This window comes from Geospiza fortis, unplaced genomic scaffold, assembly GCF_000277835.1.
Source record: "Geospiza fortis unplaced genomic scaffold, GeoFor_1.0 scaffold2, whole genome shotgun sequence".
Classification (NCBI taxonomy): domain Eukaryota; kingdom Metazoa; phylum Chordata; class Aves; order Passeriformes; family Thraupidae; genus Geospiza; species Geospiza fortis.
The window spans coordinates 1,904,503-1,927,933 of NW_005054366.1; the positions used below are offsets into that span (position 1 = coordinate 1,904,503).

Here is a 23,431-nt window from a genome sequence, read left to right on the forward strand (position 1 = left end):
TATGGCAATAGCAGCCCAACGCAGAGAATTCCCTGCAATTTCATTCCTCAATATCTGATGTTCCTCCTGTTCATGTTCTCCCTTTCACACCTGCTCAGGATTAACAGACCCTTCCTGGGATATCCAACCCCCAAAGGTCACACGTGGAGTTTACCTAAGACCCCTTCTCTAATCAGCCTAGAAGGAATTTCAGGTGAGAGGAGCTGTACTTGCTATAAAGAAAGCACTCAGAAATGTTAAATATTGAGTTTAAACACCTGAAAATGGCTGAGTTTCTGTTATCATTTCTATGAAGCCAGAACAATTCCACTTATGTAGTTCTGTATTAATAAAGCTGCACTCCAAATGTGATTCTGAGATGCACCACATCCTTTACAACAACAAAGCAAATGAAGCAAAAGAGAATGAAAAGTGAATTAAAAAAACATTGATCTTGCAGATACAAAACAAAGTTGGGATAAATATTAGCATTGATGATTTCCATTCCATTATCCACAATGTGTTTTTTCCCACAAAAAAAAAAAAAAAAAAAAAAAAGAGGGAGAGGTTTAATACCATCTATCACTCATGGAAGGGATGAAGCATGAAAGATGCCTGGGAGCAACTTAACGCCTTGGCTGTGCCTCAATTTGTCATAGTCATCCACAGAGCAAAAATGCACCTCCTAATGCATTCCAACATGTTGCATCCTGGAATAACAGCCCAACATCTGGACATCTCAAATACTGACTGCAGCATCATGACTGCACGTCAGGGTAATTAATTAATGTCATGTCTTGCTGTCAGATGGAGCATCCACCACACAACACACAGCAAAGGATCTCACTCATTTGAGGAGAAACATCAATTTCTTCTGTAGCAGTTTTCACCCAGAAACTCCAGTGTTCACCCAAATGTGGTCAGGCTCACCATTCCATAAACCAGAAAATGAAATACAGAGGGAAAGGACGTGTCCAGAATGATGCAGCAGTTGAGAAACAGAGTTGGGAATAGAGCCTGAATTCCTGAATATGAGCAAGGAATTCCAGTAATGTTGAATTTACTGATGAAAATACATCCTGTCATAAGAATTTCCATGGCATTTCAGGATTTTGGAGTGAAAATTACCACATAATTCTTTGGACAGGCTCACCATAATAGAGTTCTGCTCTCAGACACAGGAGATTCCCAGGGGCTTTCAGAATGCTCTGACCTGCTGCTTAGATATTCTATGTTTTCTACCATATCCAGCAATCCACTAAACCTCCTGCTCTGATTCAGAGATCACTCAAGTTACAGGAATAAAATAATTCATAGAATCATAGAATTGTAGAACAGCTGAGGTAGAAAGGACCCCTGGAGATCATCTAGTCCAAGTTATCAAGGACTGTATCAAGCTGAATTTTGAATATCTCCAAGGACAGGCCCCATAATCTCTTTCAGCAGCCTGTTCCAGTCTTTAATCACCCTTACAGTAGAGGGGTTTTCAATGGCTAAATGGCACTTCTTGTATTTGATTGAGCTCTAAGCTGTGAACGTGAGCACTCTGTAGAGCCCTGGAGGCAGAAGCTGGGGATGAAGGGTGGTGAGACTCTTACCAGTGTCACGGACGGGTGGTTCCCAAGGAACCCAGACCTGGGCTGCCACCATCAGATTCCATGGCTAAATAACAGCACCCCTTCCCAAAGGATTTCTGAATAAGCTCTGACAAAAAGAACCCTTCACCTGATGCTGAAAACAAATTCACTGAGCTTTGTCCTGCAGCTCCTATGGCCCATAGCCCCACCAGGTCTGCAAGGGAAAGGTACCACCTTCTACTGGTATTCCTAAACTGGAATCTGGGGAATTCCAGTGGCTGGAATTTGTCCTAGAAGAAGGAGATAATATTTGCAGAAACGCATGTATTATTGCTATCCCAACTGAAGTGGATGCCATATAATCGGGAAGCACTAACAGACAGGCTAAAGTAGATGATGAAGCAAAGTTATTCTGGATTCCCAAGAATTCCTCAAACTTCCAGCTGTGTCTCCCTATCTCCCACCCTAGCAGCAAAGTGTGCAATCTGTGTGGAAAAATTGATCTTCTATATGAATCCCCATATCTTTCTGCAAACCTGCCTCCTTCTGCAGTTTGTTCCAGGATTTGATCTTTATTTAGGAAATTATCACTGCAATGTAGGTAAGTCAGAGAGGACATCAGATTTTGAGCCTTGGCTAAAAACTCTCCTGTAATCAATTTTTATGATTTACTCACAAAGCTGCATAATTGGAACACTGCAGCTCTGGACATGGGGTTCAGAAAGGTGAGATTTAAGCGGGCAGTAGGAAGGTTGAGAAACTCTTACCTCCAGATCACCTCAAGTGTCTGCTGTTTCATGTTTTAGCTGCTTCTGTTAAAATTTGAATTTTGCTGGCTAATTTCATCCTCTACCCTGAATTTGATGCACGTATTTTTAAGCATCCTGGTCAGGGTTATAAAACCTGGCAGCCTCTGGCCTTCACATGAGCAGGCACTGTGTGATAGGCAGAGAAGCTACTGAAAATGAAAATGATGAACAGCAGAGACTTTTCATGTTGAATGACCACCCTCCATGATCAAAGAATAAGTGTTTTATCTCTCTTTTCTTCTGGTTGATGCCCATAAAGCTCTTCCTGATATAAAATAATCTCAGTAACAATACACACATCATTTCCATCTGGCATTTACTGTTTTTCTTAATGGGGCCTAAATCCTTCTGGCACAGCACACCCCACAGCCATGAAAGTGGATAAAACCTACTGCTACAAAGTAGTTGTGGATGGCAACCTTTCTGACACGCTTTCTTTCCCTTTTCCACCTTTCTCCCCTGTTGTTCTTCAAGCAGAAGACTCTGTGTACCAGTAGGCTCCTTTTGATTTCCCTGCACAACCCAGAAACTTATTGTGCATTGTTATTCTCTGACTTTATTCATCTTTTAGGTCACTGATCATATTTCATGAGTTCTTGCCGTTACAAAGACAGACACCCATATCTGTGACACTTGGGTCTCTTCCCAGCTCCCCCGACAAATGGCCTTCACTGGGCTTTTTTGGACAAGATTGAAGTCTTTAGAACTCTCATTTTCTCTCCCAAACATCCAGATGGGCTAACATTCTGCTGGGCTAACACAGGCATGTTTAATAAATAAAATCTTGCAGTTTCTCTGCACTGAATCAGGTCTTTTGGAGATGTAAGGAAATGACGGGAAGATGTGCTTGTTATATAGCACACATTGAAGGCAATCAAATGGTGTAAGGAAAGGTCAAGACTAAAGGTGTAAAGTATTTTCATGAGTACAGAAATACAAGTGAACTTTTGGCTGTATAAATTTTCCCTAATGTGCAAAATTCCTAGTGTTTCACCTCTGCTTTTTTTCAGTAACAAAATAAACCCTGTCTATTGAAAACTGCACTTTCTTTGCTTGCATGATCCTTCCAGGCCAAGAAAAGGCATTTTTGGCAGTTGAATGCACTATAACTTCCAGCATCCCACTTCAATACGTTGTGTTCAAACATTACATAGTGTTTATTGAAGCCATAGTGCTGTAAAAGACATTTACATCCCTTCATAAACACTTCAACAGGTTTCCTTGCCAGCACCAAAAAAAGACAAACGCCACTTGAACCTGAGCACTTCATCTCTAAATCCTTCTGTCTGGATATCACCTGGTTCAGATTCTTGTCCTGATTTAAGTTCAGATGGCAATGAAGTCCCACAGAGCCTGTGCTCACCAGTGGGATGGGGAGGAGAACTGGAAAAGGGTCAAACCCACTGGTTGAGATAAGAACAGGAATAATAATAATATAAAAAGAAGAAGAAAAGCAAGAGGAAGAGGAAGAAGAAGAAGAAGAAGAAGAAGAAGAAGAAGAAGAAGAAGAAGAAGAAGAAAGAGAGGAATAAAACCAAGGAAAGATAATTGGTGCACAACACAATTGCTCACCACCCACTCTTGGATGCTCAGCCCATCCCAAGACAGGAATTGGTGCCTCTCAGTTTATTCACTGAGCACAACATTCCATGATATGGAATATCCCTTTGCCCAGTTCTGGTCAGCTGTCCTGGCCATGGTCCCTCTTGATTTCTTATGGGCTCTTCCCTGGCAAAGCAGGAGAAAATGGAAAGTCCTTGACTGAGGGCGAGCACCACTGAGCAACAGCTAAACATCAGTGTGTGATCAATATTATTCTCATCCTAAATCCAAACCACAGAACTGGATCAGCAGCTAGGAAGAAAAATAACTCTATTCCAGCTGGAACCAGAAAAATCTTTGCCCTTATTAACCTGCCTGTGGCATCTCCCATCACCATTCTATCCTCAGTCCTCCCACTTCACTTTCTTATTTTAAAAAAATCTGTAATTTCTCCTTGGTAGAAAGAGCCAGTAACTGTCTGCTCGCAAGGCTGAAATTGTAGGTACCTCACATGCATCACAGTGTTCATTTGTAAAACATCCAAATTCAGCTATGTATTGTCTCAAGTCAGTTATCTGCACACTGACCTCCTTTCCAATCCCCATCTGCTTCTGCCTGTTGTCTCACGTTGATTATTTTCCCAGCATTTCCCCTGAATTCCTTCTCTGTCATATCTCAATCTTGATTTTGCCCTGCTTTTTTATTCCATGTCTCCATGCATATCACCTTCCCCTGCTTTTCTTGGCTTTGGTCTCTGTTCACAACTCTGTTTGCAGTCCGTGGTTATGTTACAACCACCTCCTCTGGAGTGTCAGGTATGATGCTGGCACACCATCTGCTCATTTATTTCCTCAGGTCACGACACATTCCCTCATTTTCCATGCTTTTCCTTCTGGAGAGCTGCGGGCCTGCTCCCCTCCCTGCCCGAGCTCCATTAGCGGCGAGAACAAAACGCTCACCTGCGAGCAGCCTGCGAGGGCTCTGATCTACCAGCCCTGCATTTACAGCCACATTTGCACTTGTTAAAGTCCTCTGCTGTCTCATTATTTCTCTCCCCAACAACAAGGCAGACAAGCTGTCAACAAACACTCATTTCACTGGGGACACAAGGTATCTGCTCCTATGGCAAACACTTTTTCCGGGTTTTTTGAGGACTACAAATAAGTATCAGAGTATTATTTGAGGGGCTTAAGAGGGATTCTTGTGAGTGTAATTTAGAAGAACAAGATTTCTTGGAGAAACTTCTGAAAATACTTCAGAACCTTGCTATCAAACTCACAATAGCACAAACACTGGGTAAAATAAAGAAAACTCCCTGAAACTTTCTCATTTTATGCAGAGTGATTAAAGATCACCATGAGCTCCTCCTGCATGAAGAAGCTACCAGAAATGCAAGTGATTTTAAGGCTGAAGAGAAACTCCCGTGTCACCTGTGCAACGGCAGACACATCTCTAAAGAGGTCTCTTATTCCTACACAGATATTTTATTGACATGGAAAGAACTTCAAAACCAGTAAGTAGCAGAACACTCCATTGAGCTGCCACGTCCCCATTAGGCGTGGAGGAGCTCGTTGCCATCACTCTCACTTTAAACTGCCGTGTTTCATCACTTCTGCGTAGTCTCCTGCAGATGCAACCATCACACATCTCTAAAGTTAGCAAAGCTGCCTCCAGGCTGTATTTTAAATGCAGCCCACCCAAGACACCAAGGGCAGCTGTACATTAGAGCCTCTCTCTCTTTAGCACAGATATTTACTGTGGCTGAGCTCTTCCCAGCCCACCACTGCCACCCCTTTTCAGCTCCAATATGGGCCCAGTCAATCCAGACGACGAATATACTCAACTCCCACTGAAATCAAGGATAAATGAGGACTTCCCGCCCTATGGAGGCTGAGCTAAATTCACACAAAATTAGGGTGAAGCCTGAGGACAAATCTCAGCATGTAACACTTTCCCTTGGAGCAGACACTGCCCACGTTGAACACCAGGTTAGTGGGAGGGGACATGGACGATGGGGACTGCTCAGTGCAGCCAGAGAGCAGCTAAAATACACCCAGCTGCTGTTTCCTGAAATAAAGTATTTTAGGATCTTGGTATGTAGACTCTGAAATGTAAGCCTAAACAAAGAAACCCCCAGTACCAGGGAAAGCTGTGTGTTCATGTGCCTGCCTCCCATGCCTGGGCACACTCCCTGCTGCTCTTGCAATGATTTCCTGGCTGTGCCTTGGCTCTCGGGTATCCACACACAGGCAGGCTGGTGTCTAACACTGTGTGATGAATATCTGCCATTTTCTAGCAAATTTTAGCTGCTGGAGGCCCGAGATAAATTTCAAGTCTAACTTTTGAATGAAACCTTTGGTTTCCCTTTTTGATTTCAATCCTTAAACATTGCCCAGGAAATAGTATTTTATCTAACAGCAGCTTTTAAAAAATCCTAAGAGCATGGGATGGAGCAGTAGGCCCTTTCCCAGTTGTAGCAGTTGTCTTTGGGGGCAGTAATTCATAACCCAGCAAAAGTCAGAACAGGCCTCAGGCTTCTCAAGCTTCAGGTGCCTGAAATAGCTCCTGAGTGATTTTCTGATACCTTAGTGTTGGACAGTGAGCAGAGCTCAGCCCTCTCCAAGCATGCCTTGGAATCCCTCACCATGTCTAACACAGGGAAAAGTGGTTTAGAAGCTTTCCCAAGGAGCACTAATTTTTTTGTGTGTATTTTTTAGCAGGCAAAAACCCCAGAAATACTTCTGAGTGGGTGTCCACAGCTGAGATTTTTGCCAATGCTTTGCAAAAGGAAATTTTGCTCTTTTTTCCAAGTGACAGCTCTTAGTGACCAGGCCATAAAATTATAGCAATGGTACTTTTAAATTGATCTAAAGTCTGTTCATTTGTGTAGTGCCCATTTAAAGCCACATTATTGTAAGATGCTCCAGCAATGAAATTCTGCATTAGCAATTCAGTTCATTAAAGAGGATATTTTAGTAGGTTCTTTCTTTTATAGCTATTACTCTGTCTAAAGTGAGAAAAACCTCAGTCAAATTAATAAAACTAACAACTCGTCACACATACGCTGCCTCTCTGTGAAGTCTGCTCTGCTCTCACCAGTTTGGCAGCCAAGGAAAGATGTATGGGAGCCAAATTCCCTCTTGCATAACCACACAAACCTGCACGGGAATGTGTTTAGCCTGTTCAGTGCTTGTAACCATGGTTTCATTTACTGAAAGTTACCCTGAAAATTCAAAGTTTTAGTCAATCATCAAGCCATTCCCCAGATGAGAGAGCAGCCACACAGTTCAGTTGTGCTCCAGGTTCAGAGGGGCTGTGCTTTGGGAGGGCTTCACCGTTGCTCTGCTACAAATACCTCAGCAACACTGAGGTGCTCTGGGACACAACTTCCCTGGGAGTTCTGCCTGCACCCAAAGCCTCAGACCCAGCTCTCTGCTCCAAAACCTCAATGCCTTTTCTCGCTCCCTTTTGGAAGCACCAGTCCCTGACGTACTGCCCTACTGACAGGCAATCAGTAAGGCTTTAAACAGTAAGATTTGCTCACAGCTTCCCTTTTCAGTTTTCATGTGCTGGAATTCGGTGCTAGATTCAAACTGATTTTGCAGAGATTCCCAGCATAAAGAATTGCAGTTCAGTTCCATGGAACACAGAATTTCCATCCTGCTCAAGGATAGCTCACCAGGGGCTATGCCCAGGTCACTGGGTCTTACCCATCCTCTCACCTCCCATTTGTCAGCTGTGAGACCCAAGCAATGTTCATGCCCTTGCTCATCCTGGATGACACTCAATAACTATTGGCCCCTATAAAAGGGATCCTCACCAACCTGGTTTCCACCTCATCTCATGAGTTCCCATTCAGGTAATGGTTTAAGCATTTATCTAACTTAAAGAAGTTAAGATTGTTCCTTATTGACTTTAAAAGGACTATTCATATGTATGAAGTACAAGGCTGGATCAAGCCTCGAGAGCAAGGCACGAGCTGGAAGACAGAACTCCAGGGACTGGAACAGACAGAGTCAGGTCAGCTCAATTGACTCTTCGAATCAGCCAAAAGAGGGAGTCTCAGAGGAGAGCTGGGAGTGCTGGGGAAATGATCTGTCACTACCTTGGCTTTAGACACAACCAGCTGATTTAGGGAAGGAAGAACTCTCCCAGACTCTGACAGGGAAGATGAAGGTGAAAAGTAGAAGGACACAGGGTGCTGAATTTCTATTTTTCACTCACTTTAGTACAAGACTTATAACAACTGACAGCTGATCTATTCACCAATGAATCACACAGAAGTACAGAAAGCAGTTCCTTCCCAGAGTAAATCTTGGATCTACTTTTCCTTTTTCAGGATGAACCCTTGCCCTTTGCCCAGCCCTGTTACTGTGGGAGAAGCCCAGGCTCTTATTACTCCAGTACCTTTCCATGAGCTTGCAGCACCTCCCAAGTGGTTAATTCATGGAAGCTGAGAGGATACAGGATACACATCTCTCACAAAGTGAGGAGAAACTGCCACAAATGACTGGGCAGATATCAACAGCTTCAGCAAGAGACAAAATATTCCCACCGAATGAAAAGTGACGGATCATCCCGGTTTAATGCAGCCAAATTATCCGTGTAAAAATACATGCAGGACATGCTGCTGTGCCACCAACGGCACTGCACAGCAGCTTGTGTTTACATCTCATTCCCTGTCACAGGCTGTCCTGCGTGGGCTGGGCCCAGGAAGAGCTGCTGCCACAGAGCCTGGGAACACATGAAACCCAGGGCCTGAGCCCTGGTGCGTGGGCCCAACATCCAGCAGAGGCAAAAATTAAACACAAGCTGTTTACCTGATTACACCAGTTCAGCAGTGATTGAAGGGAGATGGGTGTTTTTTAAGTTTAAGGAAGAGCAAATTGTTAGAACTGAGAGACAGAAATCAATTCCACTCTGTAATTGCTATGGAAAGATCCTTCTATGAGCCTCACTGGAGTTTGATTTTGTACATTTGCATCTCTTTGCATGATGCAGTTGTCACTGAATCTGCAAATCACATCAAAATTAAGCTGTAATTTGAGCTTGGCTTAAATGAAAAGTGTGTTAAAACTTTGAAGTCCACATGCTATGGGTATGAAATCCTGTTTCAGCTAAAGCAATAATTAAGACTGGATCGCAATTGCAGTTTAACAACTTCAAACAGATCTTTAGAAACTGCCTCTAAACCCAACAGCTGGAATGGCAAATGAAACACTTGGCTGTGGTGGAAACAGGGACATTGTACCTGGTTCTGTGACCTCACCTGGCACTTGGATATAGCAGTCACTGAGGTACAAACCCCACAGTGACAAGTCCCAAATGAGCCATGGCAGGTGTCCCTCAGGGACATGCTCTGGATCTAAGTAGTAGCCCACTAACAGTTTCGAAGAGCTGTGGTCTTGCACCTTCAAACTCTTTGGTGGACTCTGGTGATTTCCTGGTCAGTCCCTTCCAAAAAATCTGAGGATGAAAAATCAGCTAATGATTCTGGCAGATCAGCCTCCCACATGAATTTTGTTTGAGTCTGAATTCATGAACCAGGGATCTTTCCTTTGAACTTCATTTCCTCTCCAGAAATAGTTCAAAGCAGTTGGAGAATATGAATGCCAAAATCAAGCCTGAAAACCACCACAGCCTCACTTTAAAACAGTTCATTTTTTTCTCCTGAGAGTTCTGCTGTTGCTTTCCATGGCTTGTCAAACAACCCCGTTCAGATTTAGCACAGAATCTGCTGTTCCCATTCATCACGAGTCTCAGGACTGAGGCACTCCAGCTGCTCCAGGGCTATACCCTTAAAAGTGATCTTGCTGTGATGTTACAACAGCCTGTTGTTATGACCTTGGCTATTTTTGACAAAGAGATAAAGATGAAATAGGTTCTTGTTCCTAATGACAGCTTGTACAAAACATCCTTTCCAAGGAAAACTATGTTATCCATATGTATACCTTATGGATCAGGCTATGCCAGACAGCAGCACTATAATCTCTCTCCCCCAGGTGACACAGCAAGAAAAATGGTTTGGCTTTATTATGCCAACATCTCTTTAATTGCACTTTGGGAAAGTACTGTGTTTTCTCTCAAAACTAATAACAAATCAAACACTTTGAAAACCGCTTTATTTTTTCACTACAACCTCTGTGTTTGTTTACTTGGAAATTTCTCAACCTGGCACACAAAATTTTGGAAGATTTTTGCTTTTAATTCGGGGTTCTTGCCTGGAACTTTCTTTTTTCCTACCTGCTGCCCCTTTTTTGAGAATGCCCTATTAACCAGAAAGATTTCTGTGACCTTCCTCACAATAAATAATGCTCATGAGAGTCAAAATGGTCTTCAATAAAATTACCTGATTAACATCTTGAAAGAAAGATCGCCTTATTCCACACAGGCCCGATTATTTCAATTAAAGCTTCGTATTAATTTCACTTAAGTTTTTTAGTTGTTCCTTCAAAACTAATTTAACAACCTAAATACTTAAAGCAGATGAAAAACTTATCCTATTTGTGTAAGGATAAGCTTAAATTCTTTGCTGGATGATGGCCTAAGGGCCTGTAAATACAGATGGCTGTGAACAAGACCCAGAAGAGGCCAGGTAACCACCAACAGGCAATTATATCCCCCTAGAACTTCAAGCCAGTATATCATACTGTTTGAAGCTAATTGCTTTGAAATAATTGGAAAGGTGAGCAGGTAAGTTCACACAGAGCATCTGCAATCTTGCTTTGTATTTTAAAAACCAACAGTCCAGATTGCATGGACAAAACAGGCATGATTCAATAAAACAAGTTAAAAGGCAAGAGAAAGGTATGCAGTGGTCTTTAAAAAGGATTTTCCTTTTAATTTTTAGCATCATTAAAATGCTGAAAACATTTTGTTCAAGAGCTTCTTTAGTTAATACCTCATTACTTCTCTTTTTATTGTTATGGTAATCAAGCCTTAATATATTGCAGCTTTATAGCATGAAATCAAGGCTAGGCCTGTGGGCATGGACAGATGTACAACAGCATGCAGTAAAACACAGGTACAGAGACATGCAGAGCTGAATATGGCACTGGGGTTTTTTATAATTGTTTAGCAATTCATCTGAAGTTATTTTAACCTTGACAACAGATGAACTCTAACATGTACCATGATCAGTCACTGGAAAGCTGCACTGCAAAGCAAGTTTTGTAACTGTTGTCTTACAGGCTTGGGTTCTAGGAAGGCATGAAACCAAGTCTGAGCAAGATGATTAAATTGTTTGCATGACTTCAGGCTGTAGCTATAACTATTCAAAACATTTAATTGAGAATATTTTAGCCAAGAGAGAATGGTAATGCTGGGGAACTGCATTTTACACCAGGACTTTGCCTCTCTGTGGGAAATTGGGGCTCAGTGTCAGCATTCAGACCCTCTCCAGGCATAGGCACACCAAGAAAGAATATTTGGATCTGACTTCTGGTTCTGAAGTGAACTTGGACCTTGTGCTGGAGCTTTGCTAATGGTTGAATTTCACCCATCAAATCAAGTGAAAGTTAGAAATAACTTTTAGAAAGTTATAATGGCTGTGTCTGCAGGGTGTTGAAATTGTATCTCAGGAAGAGTGAGCATCCTTAGATCTTCCCCGAGTAAATGACAATACACTACCCCCAGTGTCAGGGAGGCTCCCCTTCTCAGCAGTGCTTTCAGAGAGATCATTCAGGAGCCATTCCAGCTCCTGGGAGCTTTGCTAAATTTAAAGGAAGTGTTTTGGCTGGCAATCCCTCTCCCAGTGAAAGCGCTTCAAACAGCCAACATGAAAAGCAATACGCCTGTGACTGCATCAAATCCCTGATCCTGAGGGATGCCTTGGGAAGTTCTCCAGCCCCATGGGTTTGGGGTGACACCACTGACCACCAGCCTCAGCTTGTCCCGAGCACATCCTGCAGGAACATCCCAAACAGCCTTTGGCTCTGCAAACACGCGACCTTCATTGGTTACCAACAGTCATGAAGGAGCAGAAATAGGTACAGATGACACATTATTCCAGTAGAAGTGAAAATTGTTTTCCACATTATAACTGGATAACAGTAAAATATGATTTAACACATGGATCACGTATCAGAAAAACGTGGCTAACCTCAGATAGGCAAAGCTTCCAGATTCTCCCTTTCTTGGAAATACTGGGAGTAACAATGTGCTGTATTCAGCTGAAATCTGTTCCTTTAAACCTTTGAATTTAAACAAAGTCTCCTAACAATGAATAGTCCAGTCACCCAAATTTCTAGTGTCAAGCACAAAGGTGAGCAGCTGTCAGGTGCAGTAAATCTGACTTTCCCTCCTAGCAGCATTTCACTGGGCAGAGCCTGTGGGATCAGACCCTGGGACAGGAACACGTGTTCCCCAGCATATAACAAGGGGAATGAAAGACAATGGGCACTATAGGCCAGCAAACACACTAATTATATTAATAAGATGAAAGCTTAAATTTTGAAGCTAATCCTGGGCTATCATTTATAAAAGTTAACAGGGCATATTTAATTTAGGAATTGGCTAACACTTCTCTTTCCACCACTGAAACCTCATAAATGAAATATACTGGATCCCTGCCCAGTGCGGAAATAAAAGTTATGAATAATGTTTCTATCTCAATCATTGTCAGTGCTTTAATATTCCTAATTACTTTAAAAAGCTAAATATTCAATATAGGAAAAACCTTCTTTTTCTTTTATCTCCACTTGCAAGATTAGAGCAATTTAATAAGAGTCACTGGGTAGTTTTAGTCCACAAGACCATTCTGTACTTTGACATCCTTTCCTGGCCATTTTTACACTGAATGAAGTGCTTTTTACTCTGTGAGTGCACATGTGTATAAATGTGTAATCTGTATCTGTATGTCCTTATTGTCATAGTCTTTTTATTATCATTATTTTTAACTTCTGTTAGTGCTCATGTACTGTACAAATACTCAGTAGTAGGATAAACTAAATCTAGTACTAAGAGTAATAAAAACATTACATGAGTTCCTGAGAATTTATACAATATCTCACAATTAATGTTGTGGGTTTTTTTAATATTTTTAAATATAGATATTCAATATATCATGATGCCCAGTTTTTCCCTTGTCTGCATTTCAGGTAATCCCGAAATGTTGCTTCAAACCCCATAGTATGGCATTTGTTTCCATCCATGGAGTCATATAATCCCAGAATGGTTTGGGTTGGAGGGACCTCACTGATCGTCTCATCCCAACCCCTGCCATGGGCAGGGATGCCACCCCCACACCAGGTTACTCAGGGCTCTGTCCAACCTGCCCTTCAACACTCCCAGGGCTGGAGCATCCACATCCCCTCTGGACTCAAGTCCTTCCTCCCTACTCCTTTCCTATTCCCTTTTCTGCTGGAATATTCAGCAGAGCTGCAGACAAAACCCCAGGAACCCATCTAGGAATCTGCCCCACTGTCTTCAGCCTCTGGTTGTGTTCACCCTCAGGCACATTTACCTCCCATTCCCTTATAACTCCTCCCCCTATAGATCCCTCCTCTGTTACCTTCTTCTTCTTAAGATCCCAATCAATTTGGGAGAGAGGGAGGAAGCCAACACAAAACAAAACACCCATTCAGTTTAATTTCCCAGCATCTCTACCCATGCAGCTTTATTTACTTGCCTGATGCACAAATTGACTCCATTTATCAAGCTTATTCCTGCTTTGTCAATAATGTCTCAGGCCTGTGTTACGTCACACTCGGATGTTTGTGCAGCCTGCTCCATTCCAGCATGAACCAACGACTTCAACTCACCGTGCCCAATTAAGAGAGTTTAACAAACACAGCCTTGCCAGCTGAAAGAATTGAAAGCCTCAAGTGTGGATTAATTTCCTAGCAAAAGGTGCAGAACTCCCAACTCCCATTCCCTAACTTTGGCAGTATGGATTTAAGGAATGGATTGTAAGTCAGAGGAGAGAATCTGGGCTGCCTGAAAAGTCAATGGCAAAACTCCCCCTGGCTTGAACAGGACAAGAATTCTATCTGGAGAGAGTGCTTTCCAAACAGCTCCAACACTCCACAGAGTATTTCATGAAGAATGTGCTGTATTAAAGATTTGAGAGAGAAAAAAATTCTTTATAGACCTCTATTATCTGTACTGGTATCCTAATAACAGGACCAAAAGCATTAACAGCATCCTCCACTGCATTTCACATTTCTTTGCAAAACACAACCAAAAAAGTCCAATGTCATTATCCTGGGAAAGGGTATTTTCACATATTCATAGAACCACAGAATGATTGGGGTTGAAGGGACCTTAAAGGTCATTTTGTTCCAGCCCAATATGAACTCTTACAAAATAACCAGCAGACAACCTTCATTTTTCCATTCAAAGCATCCAAATTCTAAGGCCACTGCTTTATAATACCTGTTTTTTAAGAGCAACATATATTTTTATCATATTTTGGTATCTTTACTCACCACTTGAGCAATCATTCCCTCCCCAGCCTGGTTCACAGTGACACGTGTCAGGAGAGACACATCTTCCATGCACACACTCCTCTGTGCACAGTGCTGTTGAGAGGAAACAACACACAGCATTGTAAACATATTAAGTGGTTGCTAAACATACCCTAAACAATGCCTTAGAGAGCAATATTTTGTTTAAAAATATTAAACAAAGCAAACACGCAAAAAAATAATTACTCACAAGATTAAATTATTGCTAAGTGCCCAAAATAAAATATAGGTCTCTTGACTGCAATAAATTCATTTGTCACTTCAGCCCTGTAGTGAAAAACTCACACACCAGAAATTCCTTTGGTTAGCAGTTTTGCTTCATAATAAAGTTTTTTACCAAACTGACATTTATTATTATTATATTACAGAACAGCAGCTTCTTATATTGCACTCAAATTGCAACTGCTCATAAGACAAAATGGAGCTCAGTCTTGAAAGTATATTAAGATCCAAAATAGATTTCATTTAAAAAACAGCTCCAGGAAAATAAATAATTTTACTCCATGATGCAGTGGCTGTAAGTGCATTTTTGTCTTTTCAAGGTCAGCCAGTGTTCCATAACTACAGTTCTCTGTGTCACTGGTATAATATTGGAAGTTTGATATCCTCAAGATCAAAGCAAGACAAACAGGCTGGCTGAGGAACAGCTCATAGGTTTTAGGATTCTCTTTTCCTGTGCTGTTTCAGTGTCTGACAGTTTCCAGTGTGTGCCCATCATATACTAAAGAGTCTGGAGAGCACTGAATAACTGCTTTAAAGACTGAACTTTGTTGCTTACTACCTTGTTTCCATTTTACCACTGAGGACACTGCCAGAAACTCCTTGTGCCAGAGATTCAAATTGTATAGTTAAGCTGGAACACATAATTTCCATCTAAACCAACACGTACGAGTTATTAAAAATATGAAGCAGTGGCAATGAGGTCACTGTATTAAATTGTATGTACATATATATAAAATACATTATTTAGTTCATATATAATCTATGGTCATATATCCTGTGTTTTTATATTAGATGGGAAAGGTGGGTATTGAGTTTACTTAACCAAGAACTGCCTGAAGCTGGACTACAAAAGACTTATCCCAAGACAAAGATAATTCCTTCCTGTTCACACCAAGGCTAGCAAAGCTGATTTGGGAAGTAGCTTTGGGGTGCTGTAGTGAAAATGGAGCTGAACCACTCAATTCCTTTGAAATCAGCCAGCAAAGCTTCTGGAAGTTTCCCTGATCTGCAGGTGGAATGAAAGCTGGAGTTCTTTCAGTTCCCAGATCCCTCCTGCACCAAAAGTTCTCCACCACTGCCTTGTCGCTTTGAATGACTCGTGCTACACCTGACACTGGCTGGACTCCCAGACTGGGTCACACCATGGACCCACACCCAGCTGCCAACAAAGCTCATGGAAACATTTTGCTGCCTATTCTCTGGTTGGGTCATTGCAGACCAAACCCACACAGCTGTTCACAAAATATTTAAATCCAACATCAAAATGCAGGTAAACTCAGAATAATCCTGCGGGACAAACTTTCCTGCTCTTTATCCAGCAGATCCCACGTGACCAGTGATTAGAACGCTGCCTCGTTAAAACCACTGCAAGATCTTTCTAAATTAATCATTTCCTTTCTACGTTTGCTGCATGTCAAAAATGCAATTTATTCTTATTCCATATCTTGTGTTTAGACATTATTGCAGTGGGCATGAAATATTCATGGCTAATCTCTAGTCACTAATTGTCCTAATCTTTTGTGCATTTATTTTACTCGAGTTAGGCTTTCTGGAGACAGTGAAGCATCCTGCTCTACAGCTGTGGGATGAAATTCAGGACAGGATATTAGATAAACAGGATATTCCAATAAAAATATACACACCTTCCTACAATCATTTGAAAATGGCTGGTTATCCAGAACGAGGAGAAGTTCACATATAGAACAGTCACAAATTTATAGGCTTTTATTCAAACTACAGTGAGCTAAAAGATATAGGATATGCTGGGATAGGGATACCTTGGGAACTGTGTCCTGCACAGCTTTGGCTGAGAGTACATTTCTCAGTGAAATTCATCCTAGCTTCATAAGAGATATGGAAGTCAAAACTGAGATTTTGCTGTTGCCTGTATGGACATTTGCAATAATAAATCACTCTAACATGTAAAATGTGTAGGATTTTTTACCCTTTTAACTTGGCCACGTTGTCACCTCAAAGCAAACATTGTGAGTGAGAAGGTTCATGGGGGACTGGTTCTTTACTCTTCCAAATAACAGAACTCCTGCACATTACTGCTTTAAATTTAGTTGATTTCCACACAAATTTATCACACCTCAACTATGTTAACATAAATATGAAATAATAGTAACTAATTAAGCAATGAAGTTTCCTTGGTCGCCTGTCTAGCTGCAGTCCTATGGGAAGAGTGCAACATGAGACTTAGCAGCAACATTCAAGAGAGAACTCCTCATTCTAAAGCACTCAGACACATGAAAAATAATAAAAAATATATTATAAAGAACTGTATCCTTGTTTTCAGGTGTTCTGAAGTCCCACATCGCCGAAGATGACAATGTTTAATGAGCAATTAAAGATTCAAGTAAGGTGAAGATGCTTCTTGGAACTGTGGGCTGTCTCATCTCTGGTTGATTAATTGCTAAACAAGTAGCTGTGAGCTCAGAGCTCACTAGTGACTAATTCCAAATGTGGGGGTCACAGAAAACTCACTTTTTTCAACAGAGAAGCTTTGACAGAAGTAATTTTATTTAAACTGGCAAACAATCAGACCCCTGCACTGACTCAAATCAGGCGTCATATTAGGGTACAGCTCTAAAGTTTTACCACAGCAAATAAAATTTGGAATTTCTCCTATAAAAGGGAAGTCTTGCCTTGCTCAAGTCTTTAGAGTTTAAATTAATTTTTCATTCTATTAACATTCAACATAATAGGATACCATGGTCCCCAAGGCATTCTTCATAATACACTTTGTACAGTGGTTTGCAAATGATCCTACTAGTTAATGGAACTATAAAAATTACTTGCACATAAAGGTCAAGAAAAATAAAGATGAGTATATACTTTCTGACACTGTCCTGTTCAACACTCAGCTAAAGGCCCCTGGAGTAAAGAAAACTTGTCCTAATGGAAGGAATATAATTCCTCCCAGTATAATAGCCCAAGCACTTCAACCTTTGGAATTCCAGACTTTTTATGTCTGCATTTTCCCTCGACCACTTCGCTTGAGCAATCCAGCACCTCATTGATCAGTGTGTTATTAGCATTCTTGGCATGAGTTTGACATCAGTTTGTAGTTTGATTCAGCCTGGTAATAAAATGACCTACATCAAAGCCCTGCCAAAATGCCATCTTTGTCGCAATGTGTTTAGCATGAGTTATTTGCCCACATTCAAGGTTACACAGCAACTGCTCCTTATCATGCAATAAAGGCAACAAAAGGGTTCTGTAACAATCCATTTGATGCTTATCACTTACTTTATAATTACAGACTGGGCTTTTTTTAACATATAAGGTCAATCCTCAGGGAAATAGACCTAAAGATTAAACACTTTTCACACCTGAAATGGCTGTCCTGAGGAATGGATGTTAGAGAAATGGATTCTACTAATGCTTATTCTTTAATTGTTGCCCAGAATTTGAATTCAGATATGATAAATGGTTTGTCTGTGTCTCCTCTCCTCAAAGGTGTGAAGTGCCCAGAATATTGCAATGAGGAGAAGGGCTCAGTGGAGCAGACTGCAGAATATTTCCACTGCAGAGTTCCTTCAGCAAGGGGTACCACAGGGAGTTCATCCCAGACAAAAGCATGAATGGAGAATTGCTCTGTCTTCCTTGATGCTGCATTCCTCTGTATGGACCCAAATTATGATATTGCAGGGTTTAACTTTGTTGTTACACCCTCTGTGACACCCTGCTCATCACATCATCCACCCACTGACTGCTGGCACCCACTGAGCTCCACAATCCGCCTCTTTCCCAGAGACTGAGGTGCATTTAGGGAAGAGTTTCATCCTAGGGGAACAAGTATGGAGTGATTCACTTGAAAATTTTTCCTTGTCCAAAAATATAACTTGTACATTTATTTCACAAAAGACAGAGTCACAAACAACCTAATTTGTGCTTGCACTGGAGTGTGGTAACATTTGTGGTGGTCCTTAGAACCTGTGGGAGTTCACAGCTACCGACCCAGCAACTTCCATCTGCCATTGTCCCACTTTGCCATGCCAGACAAACAAAATCCCTCCAAAACAACGAGCAGGGTAATTACAAAGTGTGAAGGACCCAGAGCAGAACAGAAATCAGAAATCACTCCTTGGGCTGTGCTGGCTCACGGCAGCGCGTGCTACAGGAGAGCCGTGCCGGAGCATTCCGTACACGCCGGAGTTTCCTGGGCTCTGTGGGACTCCTGCCCAGGATCATAGAGCAGCCAGGAGGTGACAGAAAGCATAAATAACTGGAGATACATTATGATAATGGAAAACATTGCTAAATGGAGATATGGATGCTGCTATGAGACACAATGAGAAATTCAGGCACTCGCCTGGAACTGCACAGAATGAACTGGTTTATTTGGACTGCACACGTGGCACAAGGTCATTGCCTGAAAATATCTTCTTTTCTCTGTCTTACTTCTGCCAGGTTTTCTTCACTATACACTGATCTTGCCCAAACTCTGACCAATTTCATTTATTTTCTGTGAACCAACAGTAACCTGCCTTTTTTTTTATGTTGCTGGTATTTTAACTTCAGATTATTTAACCAGTTTGCCCCATACTTGATAGTTGTTGGACTAAACAAAGCAGAAATTTAATGGGAAAAGTGATGTTTTCCTTCAATATTTCATACATGTCCCTAAAATAATTTGGGCCATTTTAGTGCATTCCTTCATTCCCTCGTGCCACTTTGAGGGAAAAGAGTGGTTTTGTTAGGTGAAATAGCTGTTATCCTATGCCCAGTGGTTTCAGATAATGCAGAGAGGTCAAAGTAGATGAAAAAAGATGAAAAAGATTCTTGCTCCTTATCCATTAGGAATCTGTTCACTCAGGGCCTCTCTGGTGCTTCCATCTTAATGTACTGGCCTGGGTCCAGCTTGTGCTGAGTCTACAGTATCAGCTTCATTAGATAAGCCTGTAGTCAGCTTTTGGCTGTGCTCAGGAAAGGGAGCTTGGATAGCACAAGAAAGATGACTACAGCTAGTGCATCCAGGTAGGTTTCTCTCATTCTTAGATTATTGCTTATTTGTGGAATGGATGATTTCCTCCCTAAATCACTGACTTTCCATCAGGAATCAAGCTGATTTGATGGTTTCCTGGATAATTGCTTCTATGAAGTGGGATAATAGCTCTTTGCATTGCTTAATGTCTATTTCTGTGGTCATCACTCAGGATACATCCATTAATTTATCACCTTCGAAAGCACTTTCATGCAAGGTTTAACAACTTCCAAAGATGAAGAGATCTCAAAGCCTGCTCAGGCTTTGAGGAATTTATTGTTTCAGTGCATAGCAACCCTTCTTTTTCATCTTCCCATGAAAGTACCAGCGAAAAACACAAACCCAAAGAGATCAATGTGAGCAAAGGAAAGATGAGACTGATGCAGAGCAGATAACATCAGTGGGTCACAAGATCAGCTCCTTTTCCTGTAGGTGCAATTCCAGCACTTCTTTTGCAGGTTTGGAATTAAGACACTCTGCATCAATGCAATCAGAACAGAATCAATGGTCTTTTTGTTGTCAGGGCCATGGGGATCTCTGGCCATTGCCTCAGTGAGGTATTGATCTGTTCTGGGTTGTGTTATCCTCAGTCTTGACACCCGGCCAAAGCTCAGGGATTAGGCCAGACATGACTTGTGGATGTCTGAAGTAAAAGAACTGTGGAGATCCATTTTGAGGATTTTGTCTTTTCCCAAGAGCAGAATTTGACATGTGTCGGTGTCATCACTGACAACAGATCAGTAGTTCTCTGTATCCATTTGCTGGGACATGAAGATTTGTTAATAAGCATAAACTCCATGGCAGTTTTTTACCCTTTCTATCAGCAGGTAAATAACAGCCTGGGGTTCTGGCCACTATCAAGGTGAACACAGAGACTTCCACATTTCTGAGTGTCCCAGGCTTGTGACATGGACTAGTTTAGGAGTCCTGGAATAATTCCATCCAGATCTCAATGTTTCAGACTCCAAGGGCCCTTCATTAGGAATGCTCACAGTTTACTGTCACTTGAGGAGCTGGCACTGATGAGAACCTCCTTCAGTCCAGGCTGCAATCTGTTGCTTTAGGCCTTACTCTAGGGAGTGAATAGGGAAGTAAACTGTGCCAGGGGAAGGGCAGGGTGGGGAAGAGACTTCCACTTGTTCTGTGAGCCCTGAGACTGGTGGGGCACAGTTTGGAATCCCAGTCTGGTTGGTTCTGAGGAGCAGCTGAGCTGGAGCAGCACATCCCTGAGACAGGAATGGCATCGCATCACTGACCATAAAATAGTGACAGTGACTGAGAAGTTTAGAGCCTGCAAAAGGAGAGGTCGGGGGAATCACACATTTAACAGAGTCTTTGTGGCATTTTGATGCCCCATTGGTTTCATCTGCTCTGGAGGAGAGAGGGGATGGGAGATGATAGCACTCACCATTTAGCGCTGTCTGAGCAAGAGCTGCAGAGCAGCCTCCTCATAGCAGCAAATGTCAGAGAGCACGACTGAGGTCAGGAAGCTGAACTCTGTTGTACCTTTGGCTGCATTAATAAAAAAGTGCAGGAGTTGAAGGCACAAAAAGGGATGGTGGAAAGGCACTAAGAGACTCTGAGCACTCAGGTGCATCTGCCCTGCAAAGTGGACAGGTTACAGGGCTGGGTAAGAGCAGCAAAGGCAGGAGGGGGTTCAGTGTACAAAGGAGGCAAATCCTGCAAGAAAGACAGTGCCTGATGCAAACAGCTCCCGACTAACTCACACCTCAGACCAAGGTCAGACACATCCACACAGGGACTCCTGCTCAGCCCCAGGGCTCCACAGGAATCAGGACACACCAGAGCCTGGGCTTGACCTTGGGGCAAAGAGAGAAATTCCTCCTTCTGGTGAAATCCTGACCCTCTAAGGTGAGTTACACTCCCAAATACCTTACCACTTTGTTGGGGGTTAGGATTTTTTCTTTTGTTTCTTTCTTTCATGGAATTTTGTCCCATCTGTTGCTAAGAGACAATAACGACCAATATTTAAGACAGATTAAAGAAATGGCCAAAGTTAGAGAAGGGTGCAGCTGCTGCTCTCTTACCTGTGGGGTTTTCTCTTCTGCCAGATGGATGGGGAGGCAGGCTGCGGCCACTGTGGGGAGAATTCACCACCACTGTGAGGCTCCATCTCCTGCTGTCTGCTCCTACAGCGAGTGAAGCTCTGCTTGTGGGAGCAGCTGTTGCACTGGAACCTTATTAACACCCTACCTCACTAAAAAAAGGGCCCTCATCATCTCGGGTCCCTCAGGGGAAACTCCTTTCCACCTCCAGAGGAGCCTCTCCCGGCCATGTTCAGGAGCTCGGCTGCTGCTGCCCAGCCCCACCATTTCTCTGCCACTGCTCCGGGTTTTTTGGGTTTTACACACCCTGCCAGACACCCCGCAGTTCCTGCTACAGCTGCAGAGTTTCTGATACATTTCCTGTGCTACTCTGGGGTCTGCTCACCCCTGCCCTCCCAGCTCTTTGCTGCTGCGGCCCATTTCACCGTCCAGCTCAGCCGCCATCACCGCGTGAGGGAGAAATGTGGCCGAGCCCGCAACACAGCGCCCCCTGCTGGCTCGGCGGAACCGCCCGGCCCGGCCCGGCCGGGAGCCAGCAGCGCCCCCTGTGGCTGTGCCCGGAACTGCAGCGCAGGGGAAGCGGCCAGGGGCGGCTGGGCTGGGTTCGGGCTCTCTCGCTGTTTGGTTGCCTTGGCACACACACTCGCAAAGAACTCATTGCTCTGCCCATCTCCTTGCCTGAAAGCCATGTAATTTCAAAGTTATAATAATTTGGAGGGAAAGGGGTCATGTTCTCTGTTCCAAGGGAGGTTCCTGCCTTGCTTGGCAGACAGCGGTCTCAAACCAAGACAGTTTTAAGGCTCAGTCTTTCTCATTGCCTTCACAGAAAGTGAATTGGAGTCCAGAGAGAACTCATCAGGGAGCAGCTAAATATTGATGATTGTTGATCCTTTGAGGCCTGCAACCAATTTTTTGCATTTTCTGTCATTGCTTCAAGTAGAAATAATCATTGTATTCTGCCATGTTGAGAGGAAAGAGTTACACTGAGATCAATTCTGCTGATCAATGTTCTAATACAATATTATTCTGTGGGACAATTTCAGCATTTAACATTTTCTGGTAAATGATTTCCCATTGCCTCACACTGGGTTCAAAACAATCATTAGCACTAGTTCAAACTGTTAATGAGGTTAAGGGAGATCCTGAATCAGCAGAGCAGAATCTGTGACCCTGGAAAGCTTTTCCCCTCCTGTGCCCTCTGTCTGCTCCTTCCATTTTGGTAAATTGACCAACTCTTCCCAGCAATTTGTAGGAAATACATTTTCACTTGTTAATTTTCCACTGGAACTTGATTCATCCAACCAACAAACTTAATTTGTCTGCAAATTGTGCTCTGTGTGGCACCTTCAGAAAGAGCAGCACTATCTTTTTCTAAGCAATGCAGAAATATTAACATTTACTCTTGGCATGCTCCTTCATTCTCTCTGTACACAGCTTAGGAGACCTTGGTCCAGCAAAACCAAATGCAGTCCAAAGAGGCTTTGCCTGCAGAAAGCTCCAGGTTTTTTGAGGACAGAAGTGCCAAAACCAGTAAAAGCTTTCCCCAGTAATTCCATTCTTAACTCCAGGGGATTTCTTTGTTGTTGCCTAAGGAAATTAAATTCTTGACAGGTTGGGAATAGAGGAGAAGCTTGTACATAAGATCCCTGGTCCTTCTGGCAGCTTTCCTGCCAATCTCTGGAGCAGCAGCCAAACCTCCCAGAAGAAAAGAAAGCAAAACCTGGCCTATCAAACCACCTGTGAGGGCAGGTGGCACCAGACCCAGCACAGAGGCAGGAAT

At 42.6% G+C, this 23,431-nt stretch overlaps 1 protein-coding gene across 1 annotated transcript in view; it reads right to left on the reverse strand.

Moving 5' to 3' along the window:
- Positions 1-23,431, reverse strand: part of MEGF11 (multiple EGF like domains 11) — a 195,571-nt gene that overhangs the window by 152,722 nt on the left and 19,418 nt on the right. Inside the window, exon 5 of the mRNA XM_031059657.1 lies at positions 14,335-14,427. Within this exon, the coding sequence (XP_030915517.1) occupies positions 14,335-14,427 (93 nt within the window). The remainder of the gene's footprint in view (positions 1-14,334; positions 14,428-23,431) is intronic.